Raw genomic sequence first — 23,354 nt, 5'->3', positions numbered from 1 at the left:
GCCGTGGTTACGTATTCTCTAGATGTTCATCTTTTTCGAAAGTTTAACATTAAGAGGAGAAAAGTGCAAGTGGTAAGATATTGCTGAGACAGTTGATCAAACCTTCAAAGTATTAGGTTTTACGAAAAGTTTCTTTCGTTTTATAAGGAAATAATACACGCACAATGTTACTTGTTTTATATTAGTTTATTGAATTATACACGAACATAATAATAGAAATATAACGAAATAGATCATACCTGATTCAATGAAATAATACAAAACAGAAATTGTTGTTCATCTATTATCACCTTATAAAACGAAAGGAACTTTTCGGACAACCTAATAATTGATGAAACGTAAATACGTGTACGATGTTACATTATCAAAATGTTTCTTATAATTTTGACATTGGACATCCATCAATCCTTTCGTGTTATCCGAGTTTTCGATCATTCATTTCGATCATTTCGCTGTACCTCTAACTGAATCATTACGATATTATATTCCAATTATTATGCTACGAAAGGATGAAAAAGTAACAGAAAAATAATCGTAGAATTCGTAAATCAGAGTGAACATGATTTACTGATTCCTTCTGGATCATGCGCGTGCTTCTTCGACAATTTGACATCTTTTCAATTGGTTAGAATTTTCATTCTGTAATTTGGTTCTCTCTGAAATCCAAATTTTCATAATAACGAAATGTAGTGTAGCAGCAATCGATCAACAGTATCATCGGGCTGCTTGTTAAAACAACCCAGTCATCGGTGATTGGGATATCAAAGCAATTATTCAAATCGCGCGTTAATATCAACGTTGGCCCCTAATATTCTCGTTAATATTAACGCGTCGAACTAATTATAGCGGGCCACGTCGTGGCGATCAATTCATTTTCCCTAATCGCGTTAGATCGGCAGAAACATTATACGAAATGAGTCGGAACCAGACACAAGACAGACGTTGAATATCAAAATGCAAGTTCGTGTAATTAGTCGATCCGCGGCGTGCTCCCGCTTTGCGTTTCACTCGAATTCGTTCTTTATTGTTCAATCGCGTGTGTCGCTCGACTAATGATTCGTTGCAATTCGGCTAATTAGTTCGAATCTGCTGTCAACGTGGATAGAACAGTTACAATTTACGCGTAATCGCATCGCATACTTCGATAGATGACGAAGCAACTTTTCTAAACTGTCTCTTTCTAATCGTTAAACTGTGGCCCCTTACGCATTTTTATATTTTTATGAACGTGAATAAAGAAAGAGAATCTAAATGCCCTCTAGTCATGAAACTTCACTTTCCAAGCAAATCTTTCATTTTACGTACAACTTATCCGCGAAAATAACTCAGGATCGCGAAATATCAAACGTATACGGTGGATAAGAAAAATGTGGCAAAAATTATACAATAAATTTTAAAACCAATACGAAAGTCTTCGATGAAAATTTATCTACACTGATTCGTATTAATATTCCGACATTTTGAGAATTTTCAACATGATTTATCTCATTCGTTCTTTGTTAGCAAAAGTACGTATATTAAATAAATAGAACATATGTTGTATGTTGAATTCTTAAGTATATTTCTCTATATTTAACAACGATATTTGTTTCAATTTATTTAAAAAACAGTCAGCTAGTTAACTATTGTAAACAAACGCGTACAACAATAGCGTCTGGCACATGACTATGTCCGGATATTAATAGGAATCGTTGTATTTACATCAAAATTTCACCGCAGCGCTCGTTTATTTCTATCCGAAACTTTTTCAATTTTCATTTTCTCGTCAACGATGTTTTCAACGATGAATATTTTCTTCATTCCCAGAGCACACCTGCAAGGACTTCCGATGCACTCAGAACGAATTCTGCATCGAGACGGACCTCCTTTGTGACGGCGTGAATCATTGCGGCGATGGCTCCGATGAGGCTACCTCCACCCTCTGTGCCAGTAAGTTCTAATTACCAGCGATTCATTCTAGAGACCCTCCCAAGCCCAGCGGCAGACTGCGGCTCTTTCATATTTCAAATGAAATACGCCACCGGCAAATTGATTTGTAATCGAACCGCGATCGGGCGCGGCGACGAGGAAACGCCGAATTCTTCCCCGAAATGCTCAAATTAAATTTCCACCGGTATCTTTCTTAAGACTGTAACGATCGGCGACGACACAATGGCATCTTGTGATTTTCAACGATTATTCGCGTTTTGTAAATTCTTCATAGAATTATCGGTGCCTGGTGCAAGTCGCTCAAGTTACGAAAGTTGCCGGTCGTTACGATGTTATTTGGATTTCTAAACTCGAATTTTCCATACACGTAATATTAGGTTTTCTTTTTACTTTCAAACGATATCTAAGAACGTGAAAATTATTCGTAGGATCATAATGTTTTCAAACTCCATTAATATTTATAATAGGACAAATATATTTGTTTTGTCGTAGACAAGTTTAATGATCACGAACTTGCATGTTAGATGGAACTACGAATAAGATGATATCACGTTGAAGGTTTTCTTAATTGCAATTGATTTTTGGCCTGAACGATCGTCGTAATAATATCCGCAATAAACTGATAATTTGTTGTGCTTCCGTACAACGGGAATTTCAAAGAAAAACAACATATAGGAAAACGATAAAACAGCGAATAGTCCAGGTCAGCGTTCGCCTTTTCACGGCAAGCATTTTAATCAATTTCTGTTCCCGTCAATCGACGGCATTTCATTCCTTTTGTGTGGCAAATCTATTTTAACATGAACCCTATCGATTATGGTTCACGTTTCAGACGATTGATTGAAACAGCCTCGTGTTAATCCTACAGTCGAGTGGTAGTTTATTCGAAAATATTAAAGGAATTTAATACGCAAGTTAATTATTTTATGTTGATTAAGTATTATAACAGCAAGTGTTGTATATTGTACAATTCGTATTATTTTTAAAAGAAAATTCGATGTTCGATTATTATTATTAGCTTGATCTTTCGAATCATTTTTATTTAGGGGAAAAAATCGATTCTTCTTTGACATATTCAATCTTCTTCTTATTCGTTATATTACAAAAATTCCATCTATTCGAATATTTCGTTACGGAGCGTAGAAAGTCAGTGTGGTTTTACGTGAAATTTCTTTTTTTTTTTTTATCGGTTTTGCGATGGTAATAGCATGTCGCCCGATCCCTAATGATAAAAAGTATACAGGATACGCTATCGATCTCTCGATTCAACGAAACTGCGTGTACTTTTCGTTGTCAGAGGGCGGTTTCTCTACCGGCTGTTCTCTTGAACACATTGTACAACGCCCAGGGGAATTAATTCTCTTCCGTTGTCAGTTGACTTGGCACCTGGCAGCAAGATGAACTGCCATTGCTGTTTTAATCGGGGAAAGGGAACATCTCCGCGCGTAAATGGCTATTTTGATGGTGAACTTGATGTTTGAAAATGAAAAGAATGAGAAATTTAAATATTCGTCTGTAGATACGTTACAAACTATACAGTACACAGTTTCGTCTTTTATCAGTTGTTCGCTAAGATACTTGGGCTTACGGATTTTTATTGTAATAATGGTAAATAACAATAGGAAAGATCGAAGATAGATCTTCTCCAGTTAAAAATTGCATTGCGTTCTTCGAAAGTATAAAGCAATTTGATATGATATGTGTAGATTATCATTCATAATTTTCTTTTTAATATCATCTTACAGAGCAGCAATTGAATGGAAGATGAAGTTACACTGAGGAGAAAATATATCGTCAGCAATTGTACGAAATAAATTGTGGTTTTACTCAGTTAGGTGAATACTGCATACTTTTTTGCAGAAATTACGTACTTGAACATAATCTATTATGTTGCTGATTATTTTTCACACATTTTCATTTTTCTATAAATAGCTTAGATATATATGTTTATAGATCATTTAGAATTATTATATGGAACATAGAGAATTATCACAAAATTAATTGCAATAATATTTCCATGGCTGATCATATGAAATAAAAACGATACAGTAATCTACCTTTAATTCACTATTTTATACATGGTGTCCTAAAATCTTGAGGACAAACTTTAGAAGCGTATACTCACCAAAACAAGCAAAAAAGTCTTAACAAACATGGCTCGAAGGACCATTTGTTTCGGATTTACGTTTCCTGCTTCAAGTCTCTAAGACAATATTTAAACACAAGGTTTCCCTGAACGTGGATTGGACGTGCTTGGCCTGTGACATGGCAGCCTCGTTCACCCGATTTAAATCCCTTGTACTTCTATCTGTGGACATTTAAAAACCTGGCGTATAACAACCCAGTTGCTTTGTCGAATTAGTCGATACAACGCATCGAAAACTGCTGTCAAGAAATAAAAGAAATTCCAAGAATTTTCTTATTTTTTATTGTATTATTGTTGATATTTTTGCAATATGTGTTACGTTCTGAAAAAACGTATCCAAGTGTGTGTGTTGAAATGCGTGCGTCTATTGAAAAATAAAGAAACACGCATTTCAACATTTTTCGAAATTCAACCCTCATGAAACCGAACAAGAAGTATGTTTCATTTTTTCTCAGACGAAAACCGCATCTTTGCATCCACTAAAATTTCACACTCGAGATTCGGCATATAAATTTCTCATTAAAAGTAAACAAACACGTGTTTCAGCGTTTCTCGAAATTCAGCTTCTGAACGATGCTCAAACAGAGGACGATAAACATATATTTGAACACTGTGCGGGCAAAGTCACGAACGGTCAGCTGGTTAGAAACAAATCTGTCAGTAGATTATGTTGTGCTATTTCGTAGTAAACAACATCGGTTTCTCTTTTCTGTATTTCAGACTCCGAGGCATCGACGATCCTGGGCATGCAGACGATCTGGTTCGTGGTCGCGCTCGTTTTTCTGATCCTGAGCGTGGCAGGCCTGGTCACAGTGGCGGTCCTCTGCTTCTGCAGGCAACGCGCCGCAACCCCGAGGCATCCCCATAACGCGCACAACGCCCAGACTCATCCTCCAGTCAGCTTCCCATGTGAGTCACAAAAAGCACACTCGTTCGCGTCTCTACGCGGCCCATTCTCCTTCTTGTGTCGTTGCTTGGTCCTTGCTTGGTCGTTGCTCGATGTGCATTCGCCCTTCCGTTCGACCATCAGGCAGTCCGCTGGATTATTCACCCTCTCCCCTTTCATTCTCAGTTTTTCGTCCCTTCGACAATGAAATTCTCTGCGTTTCACGAGTCGTGCGGGAAAGTCGTGGAGAATAGAGGTTGGGCTAGCTCCAAAACGATTTTCCTCGATCCTCTAAACTACAAGAGAATTGAAAACGCAGGTGGCGGAGGCCAGGCTTTCGTGTATTTTCTTTTTTCGAGGTTTTCCGTTCCGTTTGCGTTTGTTAGAGAAGCAAGAAAATCGCGAGTTGCTGGTGGGTAAATCGAGATGCCTTTTATCTAAGGAATTGCAGATCGCGCGGAGAAGATTGAGTAAGGTGAACTCAGCGAAAATGTAGACAAAGAATACGAGATTTGATATGGCTATGAGCAAATTGATTTTTAAAGGGAACGAGTAGCGAATGTACAACTTAAGAGGATAAATTGTTTTCAGTTGGTTTTTAGTTTTCTTCTCGTTGAAATTAAACTACGTGGTTAGTTTATGATTTAGCGAACGGTTGCGTTTGTTTTGTTCCCGCTGAGTGACCATTTTTATACCTTTCATGTTGTTGCTGCTGTTTTGAAGGATCTATAAAGAATCAGACTTGATAAATTGCCTGGTAGTTGGGAGCCGTGTGAAAGAAAAGCCATACATTACTCCTCGACAAAAATACCACGACATTTCTTAACCATCTATTACGCTATACATATAGCTTGCAAATTGCATACTAATGTCTCTATGTTTTTTAAACGTAATTTTATTTCCTTTCCATTGTGCCATTACTGTGCTCGTACTTCGTTAGTCCATCATCCTAGCTCCGCTCGATTCACGTAAGTACCATTGTTAAATTCTCAAATTTTAGATGAAAATAGGAAACTGTAATAACTGCGAGAAGAGATCTTCTCTTCTAAATCGAGAAAATTTTGTTTATGGATGTGCAAATTTTTCAGAAAAAATCTGCTGAATTTTCTCGAACCAACTTGAACTTTGACAGGCTTTTCGATATTTGCAAAAGTACAGCAATTCTTCTTTTACCAAATTTCCCCGCGGAAGAAAAATCAAGGAATTAGATTTTTATTTCATTGCGACGTACCATCCTAGTTTTATTTTTTATAATAACTGGAAGTAAGAGGGAGAATGGAGCCCACGTTCTATGGTATTAATTTAATCTCTGACCGGTTGAGCGAGATTACGTTTAATTAGCTTCTAAGACATGCCTTGAGACGGGTCGAGCCAATAAATGAAGGATGCACGGCCGCGTTTGTAGCTCGTAAACTGTGTATAATTCGACACGGTGAACGTGATACAGAAATAGCATGCACAGTTTTAATGGTGCATCCCGTATTAATTCATCAAAGGGGCGACTAATTAGTTTGGCGCAAGATTAATTTATCAGGCACGAGGAGCTAAACTCGATGAAAGGTCACGCATGAAAGCTGTTCGTAATTCACGTGGAATATTTAATTTTTTCGATGAAAGGACTAAATTGAAAGGATCAAGGGAACCATTTTGTTTCGGAAATTTATCCTGGGTGTGATTCCAAAATTAAATTACCTTCGAATCTAAAGTTATTATTAATTTACGATATATTTGACGTTGAGTGAATGAAAAGTACGCTTCAACATTGATAATAAATAATAATATTTAATATTAAGGAATAAAGAGACTGTTGATCATTTTTACATATATATTTTAATCTTCTGTTATTTACTCGATCAAGTTTCATTAATCGAATTTCTTTCACAGTATTATCGAAGAAACAAGAGTGTACAAATAACAACGGAGACAAAATGAAAAGCGATACTTTAAAATTGCTTTCCATAAATCAAATGTTCATCGAAGAATACACACAACGCTTGTCTCTATATTTTTTCTTATTTCTATGGCTGTCGCCGCGCTATAGTTTCAATTTTACGTATATGAATTTTATCTACGGTATTCTCTGACTTGGAAAGTGGCATTTGAGATCTGAAAATCACCAACACGAATGATAAGAAGCTAAATCTCCTCGAAACGTCAAACATAAATCGAGCGATGTATTTCTAATTGAAACGTCGAATCGTCTTAAACTGGTCTAATTACATCAAGGAAGTTAATCAATTTGCGCTTCTGAGAATTACATGGTCCCTTAGATCCCGTATAAGTTTGGTTGGTAGTTTCAGTTACATTTCCTTGTCTCTCCTAATTGTTTATTACCCGACTCCGCTTCTGCAGTCGTAGTATGCTTTAGAATTTAGTGCAACGGAGTTGGTAATGCAGTGCAGAAATTGGTGCACCTGAGGCTACACTACACAGCATTTAATAATAGGTTTCCTTGAGTTGAGAATACAGAACCGTCGTACGTATTAGATTAGGTTCTCGCGTTGTGTTTCATTGTTACTCCGAGAAAGTGCTTCATTTTCCCTGATAGGAACATCGCGATGGATTATTTTTTCGTTAACGTCGACTAAACTATTTTCCACATTCGTCTACACTTGCGTGCAATTTGCTGTTCAAAGCAAACGCCTGGCGCGTGATTTATATTTCTTTATTCTACGGAAATATTATATTCGAAAGATTCGAATTTGTAGTTTAAAACAAATAAAACAAACGTATATCTCAGAAGGAAAACGTAATTGTACAGGAACTTTCTTTTCGCAGCAATTTTCGCTAGAATTTCCATTCTCGTATTTGAATTCCGTTTGAGAAAATTTCGAACCGCATCGATCTTCTTCGAAATCACGATAAGTCGCATTTAATTTAAATATTACGTTCGATAACCAAACGATAAATTAGTCGACGATCCACGAGAAAGCAATTGAAGTGAAGCGAGAGTTAAAGTCATCTCGGCGAGGAATAAATCTTTTCTTGACTTTGTAAAAGCGGTAATTTAAGAGGTTGCAGAGCTTCAGTTCTCCATTTACTTTGACTACGAATTCGCCAGAACGTGTATTTCATTTGGTAACACAGACGAACGTGAAACCGCCGCTGCTTCCTTGAAAATTTATCCTTACCGTTGCGTGCAAATACAAAGCAAACGAACGTCTGAGCGATAAATATGTTTGCAACCGATCATAAATTTGAACATTCACTCTCCGCGCTTTCTACCTTGTATTTTGATTATCTGCTTACTTTTTTCTTCCTCTGTTTCTTTCGCCCTCTCGTAATCTCTGTATTAACCTCGCGAGTTTCTTGGCGAAATTTATTATTTCTCGTATCCTTCGAACGGAAATTACAGCAGTGGGAAAAGCAACGTGTGCCGAGTAATATATTACGAGGACATATTTTATGGGTTCGTGTAAAATGGCCGGCGATACGTGTCTAATAGATTCCCAACGCGACAAAGCGTTCTTTATTTCGCCACTGGTAGAATACCAGGCGACTGGCAAATAATAGCAGTGAAATTGATGCTACGCGGTTGTATTATTCGGAAGGCGGCCGCATGACGCGCAATAAGAGGAAAATATTAGTAGCCGAGGGATAACGAAAGAATAAGCTGCAAACAACTATTAGGTTGTCCGAAAAGTTCCTTTCGTTTCATAAAGAAATAACAGACGCACGATGTTTTTTATTTCGTATTAGTTTGTTGAATTATGCACGAACATAATAATAGAAATAGAACGAAATCGGTCATACCTAATTCAATAAAATAATATGAAACAGAAATTGTTGTTCACCTGTTATCACCTAATGAAACGAAAGAAACTTTTCGGACAACCTAATGCATATAAAGAACAATTCTGCGATAATTTTGTGTTTTCTACACAGTTTTTGTGTCCGGTGAAAGACGTTTTAATTAGTGGAAACGTAAGTGGGAAAAGGAAAATGTATTAATTTATTGCCGTTGTTATTGCTACACGATTTAAGTCGACTTGCTATGTTTGTTAAAACTGTAAAGACAGCAGATGGTAGAATAGAAGATGAAACGCACGGAATTCTAAATTGTGCGTTGCTGTATACGATGAACGTGGAAATGTTTGCCAGGACAATTGGAAAGAAAGGAATCTTTCCCTGCACGCAATATCCAACAGTAATCGTTTTAAACGATCTAGGAGGTGGGTGAGCAAATTTATTAAAGTCAGATATTTATATAGGTTGATTGTTGTAACTTTATTTTCTCTGCGTTTTTACGATTGCAATAAGTAATAGAAATATACAGCGGCGAAATAAAGTATGTATGTAAATTATGTAAAGTATGTATGTAGTAGAGTATGAATGAAAGAAGTAAGATAAGAAAGTAGTAATAACATAAACTCGTAACATATTCCGAGCATGAAGTTCTAAAAAAAATTACCAAAGTATCAAGCTGATTCATCGCATCGAACATCAATCAAAGGGGCAATTAAAGTCCCATTGTTCTACATCATGGTGTGGTAGTTCTGACAACTTGCTATACTTTTATATACTTCGGATACTTTTGAAAAATAAAAAATGTTTGAAAGAAAATGTTCGAAACAGATCAATCTTATAGATGTCGATTTGATTTTTGGAAAAGTTATTTACTATTTCTGCATTCTCTTTTCTTAACTTAAATATATCTGATGTACCAGATTTAATTCTGCTTTTATAAACTCGAAATGAATATCTATCGGAAAGCGTAGGAAACAAAGAAAAAATATAATCAGATCGATAGTTAAATTAACGAAATTTCGTAAAAGGTATTATGGTAATATGACTGTTTAATTCAATGGGAATATTGAATGCCAATATTCTATAATTTGGTGCATCGATTATCACAATTCTATTAATACAGTATCGATGTTGTTTTCATTGATACTGATTATAACGGACATGATTGTACCTAATCTTATCATGACATTGGAAACATATTACGCATAGCTATCGTAATCACATTTGATTGCCTATTGCTGTATTTATATGCATTAAACCATTGTTACGCGAACAGAGACTGCCTGATGGATTATAAATATTTCTGCATCCGCTAAGCTTTCGCTAATTTTATTCCCACTGCGCTCAAAATGTCATTATTGACGATATTGAATGACTGACGATGTATTGCGTATCGCTAATTAGTTTTACGCTTCGAATATCAGCAAAATGTTGAATGGTTTCTAACAAATACGACTTTACTTTGAATACTATTGTTAATGATGTAAAATTATTTTCATAGTAAAGGATCTTCAAGTTACTAAAATATTTAATTTTCAAATGATCTACTACGGTTTTTAATAATATTCTACTCGTACAAAATTTATATACTTAATGTATTTTGTGAGAATATTATTAGTATCGCGTAGGTAAATTAAGAATTATAATTAGAATTTAATATTGCTCGATATAAATTATCCCTAAAAGTCGTACTTTCGCTTTTTGGAAGCAAATCGCACTTTGAAAAGTATTTATCGTTGTCCGTTATCTGTTATTAAACTTATGATTCGAGAATTTAACTCTAAAGTCTTTAAACACATTTTGAGCATGAAATGTTCAAAACGCACTACCTTTCATAGACTTTTAATAATCTTCGAAATTATAAGTTACGATTCATGAGTTTTGCTTCAAGCTTCTTAAACTTATCAATCGTTGCTTATATTTCTACATATTATTACCTACTGTACGTATATTTATATTAAACGTGCTGTGTTTCGTGAATTCGCAATAACCTGTCATCAATATTTTTCTGTGCTTCGTTGTTTTATTACAGTGCAATGTATAACGTGTTAACGTTATACCTACACGGGTACAGTATGAAATATCGATATTTATACACAATTTATGTACCAAAAGGTACGAGGCGGAAGAAAAGAAATTTGCATGATTACAAAAACTTACAGTCGAGTAGATAAAGTAAAACAAAGGAGTATGAACGATCTGCCATCTACATAATCGAGATCAAATATATAAATATTGTATTCGTTATTTTAGAAGACGGACCGATAAAATAAAGTTCAAAATACATAATTACGCTTGATAGACGTAAATACGCGTCAATAGCGTTATTTTCTCATGAAATTGCGCAATATGCGATTGAAACCGTAGAAACGATACCATCGGCGAGCTACCATCGACCGTACGTTTGCAATTTTACAAAAAATTACACCGCCTTATAAATCTCATTGCCGCCTACTATTTCTCTTTCTCTTTCTTCTTCTCTCCTTTTTTATTGCAATCTGAATCGATTGAAATTGCAAATGGCGAGTGTCGGTGTTTCACGAAGTAAATAATCGGCGGTTATTACGGCGAACCTGCGGCATGCATCATTTCGTAAACGGCGCGACATAACGGCCGAACTGGCCAGTGCATTTTAAGTTCGCGGCAATTAATAACGCATTGTCGTGTATTGTAATGCATATTGCACGGAGTTAAGCGTAACGTATGATCGACCGCAAATTCATTTTTCACTGTGATATGCGATCGCTCGGATACATACACACGCGGAGGTGGGAATATCGTGACGGTAAATACTAACCGGTTGTATGCATCGAGCGAGCAACCGGCATTAATTCGAAGATCGGTGCCTGTTGGCAAAGAGTTACGACGAAGTCGTGTGTATCGCGATGTTTGCGATTCGTTTCGCGAAAATCCATCGCGCTCGATCTATCGCTAGATGCGATTGTCGGTTTTCATTAGAAGCTTCCGCGGTTAATTGCATAAATTTGAACTTGTTTAAATCCTTCGCCTCGAACGACGAGTCTGATTCAATATATTACAAACGATGGCAATAACGTTGTATGTAAAATATACAACGAGCTAATCTGAATTGAATCGTACATGAAGATTTCGAGGGACATTTGAAGGTTTCTTTGGAAGAAATGTTACAGCTGAATGAAATTTTTCGTATTTTATTATTCAGTCGTGGAACTAAAATACGTAGAATTCAACGAGATATTAGGTTGTCCGGAAAGTTTCTTTCGTTTCATAAGGTGATAATAGATGAACAACAATTTCTGTTTTATATTATTTTATTGAATTATGATCCATTTCGTTATATTTCTATTATTATGTTCTTCGTGCATAATTCAGTAAACTAATATAAAACAAAAAACATCGTGCGTCTATTATTTCCTTATAAGACGAAAGAAACTTTTCGGACAACCTAATACATAGAGATATGTACGTGCATATATACGCTTCTTAATGCAAGACGAGAAGTTGAAATGGAGAATAAGGCAAGTGACGAAAATGAAGGAATCCGCGACATTGGCCTGGAAATAAAGTGGAAAGAAAGAAATATGAAGGTATAACAAATTTAATAATACCTCGGTATTTTCATAAATACTGTAGCACACTTTATAAAGAAATAATACGATGGAACTTGCGAACCAAGCACGAAGAACTTTTCCAGAGATAGAAATTACATTTTATATACCGCGACGAAGAATTTCGATAAAACTTTGATCCCAAATTAATGACTCAGCCTCGGACGCTTAATTGCCAATAAAACCTGCTTAATCCTCGACGCTTTGATTTTCTTTCACACGCAGCAACCGTGATCAATGGATCGAATGGAGTAGCTTTGTTCGTTTAATGAAAGTTTCACCTTTACTAACCAGCGCAGGTAACCATTGACCCACACCGCAACGATGGAGCGTGGAGGAACGTGATCAACGAACTCGATCGCCATATTTTCAGTGCTAACCTCGGCTCTTTATTTACCGAGAATGCAGTTATTTGGGTCGGCACCGCGAACTACCGGGTCAGGAAAGCCGTTCAACGAAATTAAAGAACCTGGAGAACGGAATAAAGGGGTGGCCGTGCAGAAGGTTCCCGGAGAAATAAAACGTACGGCGACGTTTTCATTAAATGATCGATCGCGATGTATCCGCGCCAGTGCATTCAGTTTGTGAAATCGTTAGCCGCGTTGTTCCCAGTCCTTTCGAAACGTTCTCCTTCCATCTATTCGTTTGCTTCGTCGCCGCGCATTACAATGTTCGTTTGTCAGGGATTTGTCAGGAACACGACGAATAATTGTGGATTCTAAGCAGAACTGAAACATTCTATGAGCAATACGTTGCGATTGTTTCAGCAAATCTCCTCGAGCTTCTGATCAATAGCGCGTATTGTAGAGGACCTGTACAGGGCATCCCGAATTTAAACGTGAAAACTTCGGGAACGTGTAGGGAACCGATTAACTAAGAAAAAGAATCCTTCGGAGATTTGCATCGTTCTTACTCCATTTTGAAGAAAATCGCGAGGTAGGAAACAAAAACGTTTCCGTTTCTTCGCTTGATTATTTGTATTTATTTATTCGTGTTATCATCTGTTTAACGAAGGCGAGGTCGAATCGTAGCTGCAGTGTATCAAATATTATCAAAGCAACGCGCAACTGCAATTAGGGCGGTTATCGTTAGAAGTAATGATTGCATTGCTGCACCAGCATTTTGAACGGCATCTTCGTTAAATCGATGACAGCAACGATAGATGAGAATAAAAAAGATAATAAGAATAAATGAAAGACGAGAACGTTTTTGTTTCTTTTGTAGCGATTTTGTCCAAAATAGAGCAAAAACGAGTGGATCTCCAAAAAACTTTCTCTTTGTTTATCGGTTCTCTACGCTCTCCTGAAATTTTGACATTTAAATTGGAGTCACCCTATATAAGAAAGATAGTCAGCAGCGAATATTTTCTAATTCTTTTCATTGATTTTCTAGTACAATAATATTGTATATCGTTATGGTAATAATTATGAAAGTTTTTATTGTTTATCGATCGTTTACGATATTCATGCACTAGAACCGAAGAAAGTTTAACAACGAAGTAGGATCAAGTTTTACATCTTCTCTTGAAAAAAGTTTAGCAACTCACGATGGAACTTTTGTAGCAAACAAACTTTTCATTCTGCCGCGGAAATATTAAAAGGGGAACGAGGAAAGGGAGGAGTGGAAAATCAACGTTTCTTTGTCATTGTTTTAGTTCGGTTGGTTATCGTTCGGTTTGAGCAGAAGAACTTGGAAAATGGGCGGAACTTGTTAAAAGTTTCTTTTGTAAAACAGCGCAAAAAAGTCGGGAATAATAGAAACAGCGAAAAAACTGGGTAAATAAAAGTTCGTAACAACGAGAGAAAGCGGACCAATCGACAATGGATGATTAATTAATTTCGCCTCTATTCTGAACAAAGGTGCTTCTACTTAAAAAAATAAGCGGAACCTGCTGTTTAGAACAGCAACTTTGAAAATTATTTATACCACGAATCGAGAGAAATTCATACGTATGCAAATTAAGTATACTCTACTCAAATCTCTAATAAAATTTCTGATAAACGAATTTCACATTTTTTTAATACATTTTCCGATAAAATTTGAGACACTTACATGTACACTATAAAATCTGTACTCGAATACTATACACGATGATGGTTCAACAATTGCAAAAAGAACGCATCGTGTATTACTAGTTCCATCTCACTCCAGCAAAACTCAATTTTCTCCATTTTCTACGATTCTAATCAACAAGTTCCATTCGCATATTACTTGCTTCTTCACTCGAGTTCTCTCGCTACGATATCCTCGATACTTGCAATCAAAAGCATACACGCACACACACACACACACGTATACATACACTTACCACTCAATATCGCTCCGGTTCAACAAGTTTGATATTCTTCCAACCAAAACACCCACGCTGTTCAACCGCCATCGTTCGTACTGTTTGTTCGTTAAACGTATTCGGGACAACGAGTGTATGTATCCCCTCGAAAAAGAACTTCCGTGATTCGTGCGTGCATAGAGCCTGTGTATCATTGAATTTCCTGACGGTCTATCGATCGGACAGGCTGTCGGTCCGGCGAAAGGACCGTGGAAGACCGTGGCGAAAGCGACGAAGGCGGCACGAAACGAAGGAAACGTTTGTCGGAGATTAAAAGACAGCCGGCCTCGAGCCTTAATTTCCGTCCCGCGAATAATTCAGCCCGACTATAGTCTGCTTTCCCGGTCGGCGAATAGGTGAGACATTATCCGGCGTCGCGAGACGTTAATAAATCTTGCAATGGCCCGTTGCCCGTTATCAACTCGCTGCGCTCCATTAAATCGGAACGTTGCGTTGCAACGAACCTCTTCCCACCAAACCTGGCCCATTGCGAACCCTTCTCCGTGGTTTCCCGCATTTCTCTGTCTTTCGCCGCCGATTCTTCTTCCCTCTTCATCGCGCCGTCGCTTCGATCTGCGCGATCAGCTGCCGGCAAACGCGAGGAAAATGTAAATAATCCTTCGACCGTCTGCCGAAATGAAATGTAAATGGACCGCGCCCATCGAGGCCACGGGATGGGAATTATTGTACTGGGATATAAGCGCGCAGAAATGGTAAGATGTCTCGTATCGATCATTTTTGACCGATGGTACTCGGCGACGTCTTAATCGGCCGTTTTGTATCATTGTGACGGAGGTTTATAGGGAGAGACGGATGGGATGGAATTGTTTGGTACAAGTTGTTTCCATTGGATAGTCCGATAGAGTGATAGATACGGATTGAACAAGCCTTTTCAATATATTTTATTTGTTGTATTTTTGTTATCGTTCGTAAGATATCGAGAATGAAATTTTAATGGTATCGGGATTTAATAGAAATCGGCACTTTGGTATCTGCGACTTATCCCTGCTGACATCATTTTTTAATTAACTATAGCTATTTTTAATTAATTTTAATTATCTTATCTTCAATATCGTATCTTCAATATTTCATAAGAAACGTATAAAACTAAGGGATAATTTGTAAGTTATTTCTAAAAAAAAGTAATTATTTTATAATTAACTTCTAGATTGTGGCTAGGTATTGTACTAATTAAATTGTACTAATATCAATTACGTCTAATTCTAACATTAATTACATTTTGAAAGGATCGAATCATTCGGGAACATTGTTCGTTAATTTCATTCGATTGTAGCGTTCTCTTTTGTAGTGTTCAGGCGTACAAGCAAATCGACCCGGTAATGGCCGGGTTACTGGGTCGTGTTCTTGTTTGTTTATCAGCCGTCTCTTGGCCGCTCGAAATCTCGTGGATTCGAGCTCAGTAGAATTTACAGAGTCGCTGGTTGCTGTGCCGCTTTCAGCTTAACCTAAATTTTTCGTTGCCGTTGGAAAAGCTTGCTATCGCTACTATCAATGATATTGTTTGTGGAAACGGAAGGAAGAATTAAGAGCCGAGACAACATCCGCACCAAGTAGGCTGACCTTAATACTATCTTTTCGCAGGAAGTTATTTCTCCTAGAAATGTAGATTTTTATGTCGATGCATTTCAGATCTTTCATAATATATGTGTGGAAATAAACAATAATGAAATGATATAATAAAATACGTGAAACAATGACCACAATTACTTCGGTTACTGATAAACGGTACTATAAAACTAATTTCCTTCGTCCGTAATATTTACTAGTAACTAAAACAATTTTCATCGTTGATAATGGTTACTCATAACGTGAACACTGAAAAATTAATATTTTTTAATCACGTCATATTTTTACCAATTTCTTTAACATCGCTGATTTCCACTGAAATAAAAGGTAACATTTGCTCAATGATCTTCTAAATTAAAATCCCAAAAAGTAACTGCTACTTGTAGTCTATGAACAGTACATAGATAAATAATATATTTATCCTTCAACTACAAGGAACTTTTACTTTTCCTCCGAATACAAGAAAATATCAACATCCATCGACAGATCACAGTAAAGACGTTTGAAACTTCTGAAAATCAGCATCACAGCCGAGAAGAAAAATGATTATCGAAGATTATGCCGTGAGGCATTAGATCCATAAAGAGGAAACGAACGTTCGAATGAGAATTTCGTACGTAAAATCACGCGATCGACGGTCAGCCGTGTCTAGACGGATTGCGTGCAAATTATCAGCCGATAATCGCGTCGCATTATGCCTTATTACAAGAGATCGGACACGAGTATGCGACCGCGAGCGCAATTTGTTTGCGGCTGTTTCACGATAACCGGCTGGCCCAACGAGCTTTCATTTATAACAGGCAACCGGTTGTACGGTGGTCCGTGAGGGTATGCTCGCTGTTTGAGGCCGACCAACCAAACGAAACGACCTCGCGCTTTTTCGCGTTCGCCGTCGACCGACGTTGTTTCCGCTGAACGATCGCCTCTACCGTCACAGCGACGTGCGGTCGCGTCCCACCGTATCGCTGAACCGTGAACGCATTTATTCGCCGGATGACGCGCACTTTCCTACCATTTCGTCCCATTTCGTCGAATCTCGCATTCTACCGGCTCGTTTTACCCGGCAAACGTTTGTAAAACGTCATACGAGGCAAGGTGGATATGCTCGTTTTCTAACGGAGATACGAGGAGGGGAGGTGGAAGGAGGTTGTTGCTTGTGGAGAAATTATTATTGCGCTGGTAATAGAGGGCGAAGAGGAGACGTCGGACTTCTGGAAGCCGGAAAATAGTGGAACTTGGTAGTTAGTAGAATAGTGGAATTAGGAGAAACAGAGAATTTGATCGCTCAGCGGTATTGTTCTGTAGCGGTTTACGTGTAGAGGATGGTTGGTCGGTGAGGTTTAATGGACGAGATTGCTCGTTGTTGAAACCGTCGAATATATTTAAAATGATAAATTGGTATACAGATAATGTTCGCAAAGACGCTCGTACTAACCGATTCGCTATGACGGTGTATAAGTCGTAAAATAGGATCGCTAATGACTCGTTAATTAGATCGCTGATAATTCGTTGATAACTGGTCGATAACTGATCGATAACTGACTGTAACTCATTTCCTTGCGATCGCATCCGCTTATTTATACTGGTCGGGCGAGAGTCGGAAAATTCAAATACGTCTTTGTTCGACGGTTGCACGTAGCCGCGACATTCTTTTGCTCAGAGTTTATTTATTCTTACATTACGTGTACCTTAACGATCTTGATACTCCGAGGCAAAACAACAATATGATTCGAATTGTCCTCTAACTCATGTGCCGCTACAGTTCGATGTAAATAAATGTAACTGTATTCGCTAAGGTTAGAAGTTAGATCATAACTAAATACGGTTTTTCTCAGTTTGATACTATCGGAGTTTGAAAAGATTTAAATAGGGAAACTTAATAGAAAAAGATAGCGAATTGTAAAAAATAGACGAGAAAATAAGATATCTCGTTATATCGTAATAAGAAAAGATGTCACTGATCGATTGCCAAAAGGTAATTGTTTATTTTTGTCTAAATCTAGCATACGAAAGATGGATCGTGTAATAAGCTCGTTCGTATTTTTTTAAATGCGCATCTGAGATCGTTTTGCAACATTTATTTGATCAACGATGTACGTGTTATTTCGTGCCATTTAAGTAATTTATTATCATTAAGCAATCGACTCTATCACTTGAAAGTTTTTAAAGAAAATAACTATGCAAATAATTGTTTTATTCATTCAACATTGTATTGTTTTTATCGGTTTATAATTTGTAATTCTTAAATCCTAAGGAAGTTGACTTTTGGTCGCCACTCAATTTGATGAACAGTTCGCCCGTTATTTGCGACACAGCCACTGGCGAAATTCTATGTTTGTTCGTGAAATAGCGTTATTGGTGGACGCATGAGAGTGAAATTCAATTCGTATTTAATTTTATCGCCATACCCAATAACGTGTTATTTGATTACCCTTCGTGTTTAACGCGAACTGCTTGCTCGTGCCTGATCACCACATCTGATTCCACTTCGTAGTCATGTAATTCATATAATTCGATCGTGTAATTCGATTTGCTCATGAAACCTATAAACTAGCCAAAAAAGCTACACAGAATTTGTACAAGTTTCACCTAAAAACGAAAGAATATTTATGTAAATATTCGAAAATATTGACAATAAATACATAATACTACTATGCGTACAGGTATATTTATATAAATTCGAACAAAATGTTACGAAAAATATGATCTTGCTTAATTTACTTTATTTGAACCTGAGAAATAGTATGTAACTGTATTTTATTGAAATATACGCCACTCTGTCAATTGTTATATTCTAGGCACATTTTGTGACACCATTTTCACTTTAACCGAATAACTTTTGCAAAGTTCTGTTTCGTACACTTTGCTTTTGAAATTTTGTAATGTAGAATTATAAGCAATTAATATGCATTGCACGTAATTTCCAGCAAAGTTGTGAAATCTGATTAGATAGCTTTCGAGCCACACAGAGTACGGTCGAATATCATGTACATGTTACGAACAAAAATAAGAAGAAAATATAGAATACAGTTTTTTTCGTATGATACTTTGCTCTCCAGAATTTTCAGTTTGGCAATTTCATCAAATATACTTGGGTTAATTCTGAACTGAACAACTGATGAGTGAATAATCGACAGGACGTTATTCTACGTGTGAAAATAAGTCGAAAATGTAGAATAAAATTTGTCTGCAAGATGACTTATTTAAGAAAAGAAAATTTACTAAACAGACAAAACTTCTTTACATTTTTTCCTTTATTCTTGCGTCTAGGATAATCTTCTATCGATCGTTTACTCATCTCCAGTCGGTTGTTAGCCAAGTTTAAGTGCGCTTGACAAATTTTCAAAGTTGATTTTCTAGAAAACGAAGCGTCATATGAAAAAGGGATATCCTACATTTCTTTTTCTTATTTTCCATAAGCCTGTTTGTACATGTTATTCGATCGCACCCTGTATATATGTACGAGCCGATGAATATAAAACAATCCATAAAACGCAAAAGTAACGAGAGTCAATCGAAAACGTTCGTAATATCGTTACTGGCCTTCTTTTAATTTTAACTGACTCAACAGCTGAGATACAAAATCGAATAAATACAATAAAAAATTATGAAAACGCATCCAAGGATGGTAGTAATTTTTGCAATCAAAAGAATGTCAGAAAGTGCGCGCAAATGATTCCCAAGGGACAAAGTGTCAACATGCGACCGTCGATCCAGGCCAAAAGTAAATTCAGCCCCTGTTTCTCAAGGAACGAAATTCCCTTGCGGTGCCTAGCAAGCCCGCTGCCATTGCCTACCGTTGCCACAGCAGCAATCCGCATGGTTGGAAAAATGCGAGGAAGCTGGCTAATAGGCCGGAGGAAGTCGGAAGAAACTGGGAATGAAAGAAGCGTTGCTTGACAAGCAATGCCGGACACTGAGCTCTGGCCTCGTTTCAGCAGAGCATCGACCGTTTGCAACCCTGTTTCTTCGTTCGTTCGAACTGGGTGACAGGCCAGAGATCTCTTTGTTTTCTTCCTCATTTTAATTTTAAAAACTTCCTTTCTATTACCTTAAAATCTGCTTTCCTTCTTTCCTACTTCTGTCAGGGGATTTGTTGATAAAGCTTCGTTTAACCTTTAAGAAATAACGAGTGCCGGTGATCTTTGGTAAATTAAAGGATTTTCAGCCCTTCATTACGTATTCACAATCAACTCTTATTACGTTCTTTTCTTTAGGGAAGAATTACTTTTTTCAACAAAGAATTTTTTTGCCACATAAATCGTCCTAATTAATAATTAATATTAATAGGCAATAGGTGAATCAATTTTATTAACTCGTTTATTTGTCTCGTAAAAATGTAAGAACACGAATCAGCGTTCGAGATACGTATGATGATCGAAGGATTAATTTTTAAAGATAGTATATGCTGAAAATTAAACAACATAATTTTTTAAAGGGGAAAAGGATTGGTTCGATGAGCTTAAAAAGACGAAACGCTCGGAAAGATTAAACACTGATTCGCGACAGTTTTTGTATCGTAACGAATCGTCAAATTAAAAAGCTGGCCGACTATCGACGTTTAATTGGAAAAGTAACGCGATATAGATTAATTCGAAGACCCTTTTATCTATGGCGATATTGTCGAAAATAACGAGGTGGTGGAGTCTGGTCGGTTAATTGGCAATTTAATGTTTTATTTACTTATAACGATGGAGCCTGGCAATGGAGAAATGTTCAACCAAAATTCGTTGATCCTGGTACTAGTTAGGCGTGTTACGTCGGGACGATTTGCACAGAGAGAATTGCGAAATAGAATTCCGGGATATTCTGGGGAAATCTGCAATTTCCTATTTGTGATGTTTGGCGGAGAGAACGAGATTATGCTTTCCTTTCCTGCTATGAATTTTGAAACAGCTAAAACGGGTGAGAACGGGTAATGCTACATCAATCTTCATGCGATATTTTTCACGATATTCGACTTTCACTCGAATAAAGACATAGAGAGGAATACTTATAAGATAAGGAAAAGCATAATTCTGTTCAGGGAACGTAATAATATTTATTGAGAGGATAATTTTTTTTATTTAAAACATAGAGAATATTCGAGTAAATAAAATTGTTCTATCAACAGAAACAAAGAAATTAATAGGATACATAAATAAAATGTATATCACGCGAAGATACGTATCCTATTGTAATAAAATATCGGAAATATTAGAAATACTATTCAGTATGATAAACAAAGTAAAACAAAATAGCATAAAATAAAATTTCGTATTTAAAGGGAAGAAAGTGAAGATTTCAGATTTCATTGTATTCGTTTCAATGGAATTGGTATTTTTTAAAATGCGGTAACAAGCGTATTTTTCCAGCATTCAGTACCTTTCTCCGCATATTTTTAACAAGCTATGTAATTCTTTTTGCGCCGTTTCGATATTGGGCAAAGCATTATCCCCTATGTTTCCATGTTATATAAGCGGTTTCTTCCGGAAAATTCAAACAGCCGATAGAAACTGTATTTATTATTCCTCCTTTGAACGGATTTAAATCGCAGAAACTGTTACGTATATTTCAACTATATAATGTACATACACATTTACGAACGACGATCGTGTTTTATTATATAATACATTTCTGAGTTTTCAAAAAATTTGTACTATCTCAATATCACTTTAGAATCTTTTATCGGTTTAGAATTCGTCTCAATCTAACTCATAATTCAGAAATTAAAGAATCGAAAGATAAGGACTTATCATCTTTGCAGATACTTCTGCAAGATTGTACACGTCAGTTTTATCATAACGTACATATTAATTTTTAAAAATCAATTTAATCGCGACAAAATATTCAATTATACGCGAATTATACTATTCTAGTAGCACTAGAAGGCATAAAGTCATCGCAAGATCTATCATTTTTCAAGAATTTTGTAATTAAATTACATTTTGTAAGGAACGATCAAGTATTCGAATGCATGCGTGTCTCGTAAAAGGAAAATTCCTCTTTTTTTGACGAATTTGCAAGAAACTGGAATTGAATTAACTACTTCAAGAAACGCTCTACATCTTTATTTATGTAGATCCGCGACCTGTAGACTGCTATTACGCAGAAATATTCTAAATAAGATGCGGTGCACATTATTGTACACTTGAGTATACATTATGTTTTGGTTTGCAAGGTCTAGGAACAAAGGAACTAATAAACAGATTTTTATGTTCCCTGTAGCCTCTAGCCAAAGCTATAGGCTTAACTTTTTTTGGTGATGTCCTTTCGCTATAAATAACACTATAACACAATAACATTAAGAGAGTAAGGATCTGAATCAACATAAACTTATACTTATACCTTTAATTATTTCAATATACTTTTCTATTAAAAATTCATCCATTCGTTCTTCAATCAGTCAACCTCAACCTCAACAAAATTAATTGCAATAATCACACCTGTCTAAGATTTTGACAAATTCTTTACAACCAATCTTTCGCTTCATTTGCCCTATTAAAATTTCCACGACGTCACATTAAGATCACCGAGACACGGTTTATCACGTACAATTATCCTTTATTATACATCTACATCACGCCATTAGTAAACCCGTTTATTTTCATTTATTTTCATTTTTATTGCATCTTGATGCATCGAAAAAGGGCTGGAAAGCGGACCGTCATTACATCGGCTCGTTTATCACAAAAATTATCCCTCTATCGTTTCCCTCTTGGCATGTCGTGGTTTCAACCCTTCATTTTTGTCCAAGCAAGCATTTTCTCGCTGTGTTTTCAGTGCTTGAAATTTCGGCATATAAAGTCCGGCGGTTACCTTGGCCAGCAATTGGTAGATGACGATAATTGAGCACACAACGCGCAATTGGAACAGACAAAGCCATTTCTCGAAACGAACGTAAAAGTGTTTTTGGCAATTGACATTCAACGTACGTTCTACACTCTACGGGAAAGTACGTGTCTACGAGCCGCATACTAAGCGAGAATTTCACCTTCTAGCGGCGGAAACACTCGTCCACTTTCACGGCCACATCCGAAACTAATACTCCAGGCATCATTTTTATCGTCATACGTCACTTTCGGCTGTTTTATATTCTAGCAACTATTTGATTTGTAATTAATTATTATTTATAAATCACTTTTATATAATATTGTATATTAT

At 36.6% G+C, this 23,354-nt stretch overlaps 1 protein-coding gene across 3 annotated transcripts in view; it reads left to right on the top strand.

Annotated features, from left to right (window-relative positions):
- The window catches only part of LOC122566928, a 301,987-nt gene that overhangs the window by 230,658 nt on the left and 47,975 nt on the right, over positions 1-23,354 (top strand). For all 3 annotated transcript variants that reach the window (XM_043724901.1, XM_043724910.1, XM_043724890.1), the window contains 2 exons: positions 1,807-1,929; positions 4,796-4,984. In XM_043724901.1, the coding sequence (XP_043580836.1) occupies positions 1,807-1,929; positions 4,796-4,984 (312 nt within the window). The remainder of the gene's footprint in view (positions 1-1,806; positions 1,930-4,795; positions 4,985-23,354) is intronic.

This window comes from Bombus pyrosoma, linkage group LG1 (assembly GCF_014825855.1).
Source record: "Bombus pyrosoma isolate SC7728 linkage group LG1, ASM1482585v1, whole genome shotgun sequence".
NCBI classification, from domain to species: Eukaryota; Metazoa; Arthropoda; class Insecta; order Hymenoptera; family Apidae; genus Bombus; species Bombus pyrosoma.
Note: the sequence above shows the minus strand (reverse complement) of the source record. Positions and strands in the feature narration are given on the sequence as shown.